The sequence below is a fragment of the Gossypium raimondii genome, chromosome 1 (assembly GCF_025698545.1).
Source record: "Gossypium raimondii isolate GPD5lz chromosome 1, ASM2569854v1, whole genome shotgun sequence".
NCBI classification, from domain to species: Eukaryota; Viridiplantae; Streptophyta; class Magnoliopsida; order Malvales; family Malvaceae; genus Gossypium; species Gossypium raimondii.
In genome coordinates, this window is record NC_068565.1 from 45,570,454 (window position 1) to 45,580,632 (window position 10,179).

The window sequence follows — 10,179 nt, forward strand, 5'->3', positions numbered from 1 at the left end:
ACCATTATTCACCAGTTCCCTCAAGAAGTGATACCGAATGCGAATGTGTTTTGTCCTTCTATGAAGAACTGGATCCTTTGTGACCGAAATAGTAGAACTATTATCACAAAACAAAATCGTTGACTTGTTCTGCTTTTGCTTAAGACTCTCTAAAATTCCACGTAACCAAATCAATTGACATCCTGCATAAGATGCAGCGATATATTTAGCTTTTGTAGTCGAAAGCGCCATAATTGATTGTTTGAGCTCCATGAAACTGCACCACTACCAAGGTGAAAAACATAACCAGAAGTGCTTCTGCTATCATCAATGTTTCCTGCTAAATCACTATCCGTATAGCCAATGAGATCAACTAATGCATTAGCTTTATAGAAAATTCCATAATTAATGATTCCCTTCACATATCTTAATATTCTCTTGGCAGCCTCCCAGTGATTGGAGTAAGGTCTCTCCATGAATCTACTCACCAAGCTAACAACATACACGATGTCAGGCATTGTCGAAGTCAGATACATCAACTTCCCAACCAAACTTCTGAATATGGTGGAATTGACAAGCTTTCTTTCACCATCTTTAGATAACTTCAGACCTGTGATGCATGGAGTAGAGACTGGATTAACATTTTCCATCTTGAACTTTTTTAGAACTTCCTTTGCGTAGCTCTCTTGTGAAATGAAAATTCTTTTCTCGGATTGATAAACTCCAATGCTAAGAAAATGATGAAGTTCTCACAAATCTGTCATCTTAAATTCTGCCATCATTGAGTGTTGAAATTCTTTCAACATCTTCACATCATTTCCTGTGAAAATAAGATCATCAAGTAGAGACTTACAACCATGAATCTTCCTTGAGAATTGCTTTTGATGTAGAGAGTATGCTCATATGGACATTTCTGGAATCCACACTTCTGAAAATAATAATCAATATGGCTGTTCCAAGCTCGGGGTGATTGCTTCAACCTGTACAAAGCTTTCTTCAACTTGTAAACTTTTTTTCTTCTCATTTTTTGACAAACCCTGGTGATTGATCAACATAGACTTCTTCTTTGAGAACACCATTCAAAAACGTAGATTTTACGTCCGTTTGGAACATTTTCCAATTGTTTTCGGCATCAAGAGAAATAAGTAACTGAAGTGTCTCAAGTCTTGAAACTGGAGCAAATACTTCTGTAAAATCTTCTCCTTCCTTTTTCTTGTATCCTTTTGCAACTAGTCTTACTTTGTACTTGTTGATAGAGCCATTTGAATTCATATTTATCTTGTACACCCATTTGACTCCAATAGAATTCTTATGCGGCGGCAAATCTGTGAGCTCTCATGTATCATTGTTTTTAATTGAGCAAATCTCTTCTTTCATGGCTTTCCTCCATATTTCTTGTTGATATGTATCATCAAAAGAAATTGGATCTTCTCCTGCAAAGAAGGCAAAGAATACAACATCATTTTGCACAACTTCATCAATTACATCATATAACTCTTGGATACTTCTCGTTTTTCGGATCAGGCTGGATGAAGAAGAATTTCATGAAGAACTTGGGGAAGCATGAGGATTTCCTGCTTGAGCATCATCTTCAGCATTCTCAATTACTGCCTCTTCTTATTCTTCTTCTAGTTCAAAAGGAAAAATTGGCAAATTCTCCTTTTCAACTTCCATATCTTCAAACATGGAATTTTCATCAAACCGAACATCTCAGCTTATCACAATCTTCTTTGTCACGAGATTGAACAACTTGTATGCCTTACTTCTTTCACTATAGCCAATGAAAATGCATTTCTGTGACTTGTCATCCAACTTGCTTCTCATTGCATCTGGAATATGAGAGTAAGCAACACTCCTAAATACTTTTAAGATAACGAACACTAGGCTTTATACCATGCCATGCCTCATGTGGCATGCAATTCTCCAAGCTTCTTGTTAGCGATCTGTTGATAAGATAAATTGTACAAGAAACAACTTCAGCCCAAAATCTTCTTGATAACCTCTTCTTCTTAAGAACACATCTAGCCATTTCCATAACTGTCCTGTTCTTTCTTTCACACACACCATTTTGTTGAGGTGTATGACAGACTATCATTTCATGCTAAATGTCATTGTCTTTGTAATATTTCTCAAATTCTTTTGAAAAATATTCGCCTCCACAATCTGTCCGCAAGGTGTTAATTTGTAGCCCAGTAAAGTTCTCCACTTCTGCCTTGAAGTCTTTGAATATTTGAAAAGCCTCTGATTTTTCTTTGACACAATACACCCATAATTTTCTTGAGTAATCATCAATGAAAGAAATAAAGTAACGATTACCTCCCAAAGATGAAATTGTCGTTGGACCACAAAGATCCGAGTGAATAAGTTGCAATAGTCTTCTTACTTTCCACGAGGATTGAGAAGGAAAAGAAATTTTGTGTTGCTTTCCAAGCTGACAAGTTTCACAAACATCATCAAGCCGATCGATCTTTGGTAAACCTCTGACCTTCATCTTCCTTGAAAGCATTTCCAAATTTTCATAGTTCAAATGTTCATAGCTATCATGCCATAAATTAAAACTCCTTTATGAGCACTAATAAAGCAAGACATCTTCTGATTTTGAAGGGTGAGAGAGAAAAGATTATTTGATGCTATTCGAACTCTAACAACAACCTGATTTTTCCTTGACAAGTATCAAGCCATGTCACGGAAATGAATATCATACCCCTTCTTCAAGAGATGCCCAATGTTAAACAGGTTAGTTTTAAGACCAGGAACAAAATAAACTTCAGACATTTTCTCAACCCTTCCTTGTTTTGTTTTGAACTCCAACTCACCAACACCACTAACTTTGTAAGCTTTGTAAGCTTTGCCATCTCCTACTTTTACTTCTCCATAATCAGATTCAAATAAATTCGAAGAATAAATTTTTGTTACCTGTCATATGCTTGCTAGCACCACTGTCTATGTACCAGACATCATCAATCTCTCCACCATGAGACACGAGCAACAAAGTTTCTTACTTTTCCTCTTGATCATTTTAGACTATATTAGCTTCATCTTTCTTCTATCTTGTACCAACATTCACTTGCCAAATGACCAGGTTTGTGACAATGATAACATTCAAAATAGCCACGACCTCTTTCTCTTTGATTTCCTCGTCCACGTCCTCTTTGTGAACCTCTAAAATTCTAATTTTGGTTGGCTTCTTTCCATCCATTCTCCGTGCTTGCATCTTCACCTCTTCCACGAGCATTTAAGCCTCTTCCTTTAAAGTCTCTTCCTCTTCCATGACCACGATCTCTCCCTCTTTGATTTTTAAAATTTTTCTTCTTCTCATTTAGAGACAACTTTGACTGTAGTGCTTGATCTAGAGCTACTTCCTTATTCTTCTTGTTTAATCTTTCTTCATGGGCTTGCAACGAGCCTGTGAGGTCATCAATGGTCATGGTACTCAAGGCATTTGATTCTTTAATGGCTACCACAATGTAGTCAAATCTGGAATCTAAAGAACGAAGGATTTTCTCAACAACACGAATATCATCCATATTTTTAACATTTCTTTTTAATTGGTTGACTATGGAAAAAACCCGTGAATAGTAATTAGAAGCAGATTCCAACTCTATTTTTTGTAATCTTTCAAACTCCCCTCGAAGAGTTTGCAACTGAACTCTTTTCACCTTTTCATTTCCTTTGAATGAATTCTGTAAAATCTCCCATGCTTGTTTTACCGAGGTGGCACAAGCGATTTTTTCCCAAGCTGCTTCATATGATTGAACTCCTTGATATATCCAAAATAAGGCTTGCTAATTTTTCTTCCTTAATTTCTTTAGACTCTCTTTTTGAGTTTGTGTTAATCCTTCCTCCTCTTCAACCTCAATTTCATTATAAACTTTTTCAACAACCTCCCATTGTTCGAGAGATCCAAGAAGAGCCTTCATTTGGATACTCCATTTTCCATAATTTTCTTTGGTTAATTGGGGAACGGAAGAAAGAGGAATAAAATTTTTCATTTCGATTGAAATTGACTCTGATACCAATTTGTAGAAGATTAATTAATATTTGGAGAAATAAAGAAAAGAAAATGATGAAGAATATAATGGAGAAGAGAAATAAATTTTGTATGGAAGAGAGAAACACCGTTTCTATTACAATACTTATTCAATTCCATCCAACCAAACTATTGTTATGTCTATTCAATTTCATTACAATCCTATTCCATTTCTACAGAATGGCTATTTCATTATAGCTCTATTCCATTTCATTACAATCCTATTTCATTACAATACTTATTCAATTCCATCCAAGCAAATTCTAGAAAAGAAGAAGTAAACTCATTAGAAACAATGAAAATAAAGAGAAAAACAAACCATAAAATCAAGAAAGATAAAATTAGGGTGAGATGGGAAAAAATTGATGGAATGTGAAAGTCGATGTCCTATGAAATCTTTTGAAGAAAAAACTTTAACAAGCTTCACAAATAGTTCTTACCAACTCCTTAAGGCCAAACCCAAGAGTGCTTCCCACGACTTGAAGAAGAAAACCAAGGAAAAAAAACTACTCCCAAAATACACAAGAAAGATATCTAATGAAGAGGCCTTTACATAAGCTACTTAGTTACATCAAAATAAAACTATTAAATATAATGAAACTCTAATTAATCTAAACAAGAAAGTTTAGTTAATAAGAAGTAGTTTGAGTGGAACTAACCTTTCTTGTTGACTAAGATACATAAAACTCCTAACCAATTTAAAATATTTAAAAATATCCTAAAATTTGAAATAAATAAATAATAAAAATATGAAACCTAATAAATACAATATTTGACTCATATATAATCAAAATTAAGCCCTAAAATCAAACCCAATATGATTTAAACTCGAATTAAAGCCCGAAACTTGTAAGTTACTGTCCGTTAAAAATTTTATCTTCACTAAAATGGCCATAACTTGAGCTCCCAGACCCAAAATTGAGTGATTCAAAGTGCGTTTTGAAGCCAAGAGTTAGATCTATGAATGGTATGAACACATCTCAACCCAAAAATGTTTGGATCACATCTAAAAAGTCGTTGCAAATCGACTAATATCCTAAACTTGAAAATTGGTAGCTTTGGTGAATTGAATTTAATAAATTTCACCCAACTCGTGCATATATAACTAAGATATTTATGCAATTAGAAAAAGGGACAAGCAAAGTTAACTAGTCAAGCATTTAAGCTGAGTACAAAATCATAGTCATCCAAATTGATTACCTTAGTTTTGCCTGACCTTCCAATCTCCAATTCGTAGGTCAACTCCTTGTGTCACACCCACGGTTGGGATCTCGTTATAGTTAATAGTTTTTTCAATCTAGTTATCTTATCAACCTTGTGATCGAGTTTATTGATAGCTTCTTTAGATATGCCTAAGAGCTTGTATATCCCTCCTATGGCCTTCCACTTCATCGTGCCAAGTATCAAGGTCTTGTTGAGGAAAAGTTGCTTGTTGCTTGTTGCTAGTATTTTGGATTCCTTTTTCCATTATTGTCTTTAAACGTTAATCGAAGTCATTATAATATCTTGGTTGTTGACATGGATATTGTTGGTATTGGTTATCATATGTGTCAATGTAAGGGTTATAAGGGTGCATTTCTGCTTGAGATCGGTTATGCTGACAAATTTGGAATGCTTGGGTGGTGGGAATGTTGATGGTATCTTGGTTTTCGGGATCATCAAGATGAGTCATTTAGTCCACCCTCACCACACAAAATTGTTGATACGAAGAGGATAATGTGGGTGGAGATGATTGTTCACATGGTAGCAAGGGATTGTGTGAAGACTCGAGCTAATTCTGGATGGTTGGGTAGAATTTTTGGTATATTAGAAGAGTCTTACCTTTCATAGAATGGAGTGTGATATTTATAGTAAATGTAGGTCTATTAACCACTATTAGCCCTTAACATGTGTCTAAGAAGGTCTTGTATAAGTTGGTAAATTAGGAGCAAGTTAGCCCTCTAGCCAAACGAAAGTTGGATTAATAGGTCTAACGACTGGATAACGATTAGACTTGATTAGACTTGATGGGGCTCCCCGTGTTAACCATGCAGGAAGGAGACTTGACCACTTGACTTGACGAGGTCCAAGGGTTAGGCTCTACTTGTTGAGGATGCCATAAAGTTGGTGAGGTCCATGATCTCGTGAGGCGTAGTGTTGGGTGCAACAAAACTTCATGTTCAAAGAGAGATAGAAACACGTTACATGATTACATGACAGGAACACAACATGAAAAAGATGACTACAATAATAAAATACCACCAACATAACACAATACGTAAAAAAAATATCATCACAACACGAATACACACATGTCAAAATCTGTACATTAGCTATTTGTTGCGAAAAAGACTAGCATTATTGTAGTTACAGGCAAATACAAGTTCTACAACCAAAATTGTTTAATCGTTGAAGTGAAGGCACAAACAAAGGTTTTATGCTTGGCTAACGTAAGTGTTTGTTCCAATGCAAGTTCAAGGAACCAATGAAAACAAACTACCTAAGCACCAATATTGAAGACATATAGATTGTCTTGATTCCAAGTTGTTCTCAAATTTACAAGATAAAATTCATTAGGTGATAATTGACAATAAATCATTGGGTCCGATTTTGAATATCAAGCTTACGTTAACCACAAACTCGTTACAGTTTAAAAGAGCTCAATGGGCCACCTTTTAACAAACTCTATGAGCAATGTCCAAAACGCGGGAGCCTTTCTACCTCTTAGAACCCCAATTTGTTCTTTTTGAAAATGCCCATTTTGTTCTTTCTATTGGTGTGCTAAAGATGGAAAAACGAAAATGTAATTTTCCTTTAATCTATTAATTGGTAGAGTTGAAAAATAAAATAAAATAGAATAAAATATTTGAAAATCTCATGTGATGGTTTGATGGTTAAGGGTGTTCATTTCCCCAGGTGTAGCTTGGATTCGAGTTGCGTTAGTCGTGTTTATTGTTCGAGTTCTACTTTGTTATTGTAATTCATCAAAATTTTTTTTTTGAAAAATGTATAGTTTTGAACTAGCATAATATCTCTTACATTTCTTTTCTCTCATCATTACAATTTGGAAGAATTAATTTTTATGGATTAAGATAAAAAAATCATCCTCCCTTATTTTATTTCTTTTTAAATTTCCATCCTTCCAACGGAACATAGAGGTGTAAATAAAAAAAAAAAATCCAACTTTTCATTTTTTACTCCAATTTTTAATCTTCAATTCGGTCTATCCAACAAAGTCTAAAACTTTAAAGGAAGAAAGGGAAGATAAGTAAACTTGAAAAGGTACGTATCCCCATTTCATGCATCAAACTGCGCCATCACATGATTAATTCTCTATTTACATATAGTCAAAAGTATACTTTATTTTGAAATTCGAGTAATCCAAAGTTTTCTTCTTTGAAATGAAGAAATGTGAAAGTAATCAACCAAGAGTTTCATGAAGTTTTAAGAAATAAATTCAAAATAAAATATTCTCAGATAATAGATTTCAACATATTCGAACTCATGTTCTCCTCATTACTAATAATATTAATGTCAATTAAATTAATACTGAATAAAGTAAAATATTCACTAGTTCGATTACAAAGAGATTTAAAATATGATTAACCCTTTGAATAAGGAAAATATGATTATCCATCATATATGCGCTAAATCCGTGTCAAATACTTTATTAAGGCCGCTAAATATACGTCAAGAAGCATATTTAGTCTTTAACTCCTAATCACATGCTCTACTAATTGTTGCATATTTACCTTTATTATATTTACTGATAATGATCCTTATTAATATATTTTACATGCAACTGCCAACTGCCAAGGCTCAACAGCACGGATTTTTTTTTTAAAAAGGCAATTTTTTTGAGTGAAGAAATTGGTTCCGAAGTCGACAAAATGTTAACTGTTCTTATACAATGCATGTGAACTCTGAGGCCTATTTTATTCTTTGAAAAATGGTGTCTAATTACTTCTTTGTTCTACAAATAAAAATAATAATGATGAAATCAAATACAATTTAATATAATTAGATTTGTGACTATTCTTTTAATAATATTAAATTTAAGATTGAATCTACGTTATTTCATTGGGATTTTAATGTGTCTTACCATTATACGGATACAACTCTAAATAATACTTATATATGTAGTCAATATTTATCTTTCCTAAATTATTGCCCTAATCTTGGGTGGATTTACTGAAAAGATTCAAAATTTATTTCCACCACACATTCATGTTTCCTGAAGTCCACTTTAAGCTATTTCTTCCTTAAGCTATATTCCCTATACAAACCCTAAACCATCAGCATTGTACATAAAAAGAAAGAAGGAAAAAAAAAAAAAACAAAAGCATTAAAACATAGAATGAAGGTGTGGTTCACCAAACTTTCCTCAGCTATATGCTTCACGACCCTATGTTTATCTCACTTCTCAGAAGCTCAAAATTCTCCTCAAGACTTTGTGAATGCTCATAACGTGATCCGTGCTGCGGTTAGAGTTGGCCCTCTTGTTTGGAACCGAACTGTGGCTTCTTATGCTCAAAAGTACGCCGATAAAAGGATGAAGGACTGCGAGATGGAGCATTCATACGGACCTTATGGTGAAAACCTTGCTGAAGGCTATGGCAACTTGGATGGTGTTGATGCTGTCAAAATGTGGGCTAGTGAAAAGCCTGATTATGATCACAGTTCCAACAGCTGCGTTAGTGGTGGTGATGATTGCTTACACTATACTCAAATTGTTTGGAGCAAGTCGGTTCATCTTGGGTGCGGTAGAGCTAAGTGTGCCAATGGTTGGGTTTTTGTCATTTGCAGCTATGATCCAGTTGGAAATGTTGAGGGTGAACGCCCTTATTAACCACCATTGATCTGCTTCTTTCGCTCCTTTAATCTACGCTGTGTTTAATTTCCTTATAAGTTATAGAGAAAAAGGAATTATATATGAATGTCGTAACTGTTGTCTTATCCAGACTATATAATTCATGTGAACTTTGATATCTTTGTTTAATGATCTCTCTCTCTCTCTCTCTCTCTCTCTATATATATATATATATATATATAAATATATTTCAACTTTTTATGTTTTTATATTTTTACTATACCTTTTAAACTCCTAACATAATTGAGCGATGTTTTCAAAAAAATCCAGACATAAAAATTTGGAACACTCAACAAATAAGTGTTTAATATCCGATCAGCAGTTTAATACAAGTAAGAAATTGGGTCATAAGAGAATTTTAAAATGAAACAACGAGAATCAAAATTATCTTAGCTATTAGATCAAAATAAATAGTTATAGATCTTAGATTTTATATGTATCTTTAACATAAATAAGAAATAGAGAAGAGTAATCTTTGATTCATAACATTTGAGGTACAATGAGTGTGCTTTTATACACATATTACAATAACAAGGGAATAGCTAATTAATAGAAGATAACTAACTAACAGAAGAATGAACTAATTAACTGGAAGTAGTTATTCTGTTTAAATAGCTACTGCTGATATTCTCTTTGCGTTTCCTTGCTGAAAAGCTTCAAAAGAAGCAACATTCAGCCTATGGCGAAATCGAGAAAAGGCATCGATGGTTAGTGGCTTTGTCAGCACATCAACCACCTGATCATTCCCAGGTACATGATTTACCTTAAGCTTCCCACTTAATACCTTATCTCAAATAAAATGTAAATCAAGCTCCACATGCTTGACCCGGGCACGCATTACTGGATTTGCAGCTAGTGAGACGGTGCTCAAGTTATCACACCAAATAACTGGAACACGTTGTAATGGTACCCCTATTTCATTAAGTAACGATTGAAACCATGTAACCTTTGTAGTGACATTTGCCAAACTCCTGTACTCAGCCTTTGTTGTTGATTGAGAAACAACCCTTTATCTTTTTGATGACCAGCCAACCAAGTTGTTACCAAGATAGACATAGAACCCAGACATTGACTTTCGATCTTGAAGAGAACTCGTCCAATCAGCCTTAGAGAACCCTATCAAAATGACCATTAAAGGTTGAAATACCAATCCATGATGCAGTGTCCCTCGTATATACCTCAGAATTCGTTTAACGATTGTCCAGTGCACACCATGTGGCAAGTGTATGTATTGATTCACCTTATTAACAATAAAAGATATGTCTGGTCTCGTCAAACATAGGTATTGAAACCCTCCAATTATCTGTCGATATTGGGTGCC

General features: G+C 34.3%; 1 protein-coding gene across 1 annotated transcript; it reads left to right on the forward strand.

Annotated features, from left to right (window-relative positions):
* Nucleotides 1-8,076: 8,076 nt before the first annotated feature.
* LOC105786059 (basic form of pathogenesis-related protein 1) lies at nt 8,077-8,968 on the forward strand. Its single transcript, XM_012612322.2, has one exon. The coding sequence runs from the start codon at nt 8,346-8,348 to the stop codon at nt 8,835-8,837; it is 492 nt and encodes a 163-aa protein (XP_012467776.1). The 5' UTR covers nt 8,077-8,345; the 3' UTR covers nt 8,838-8,968.
* Nucleotides 8,969-10,179: the final 1,211 nt, after the last annotated feature.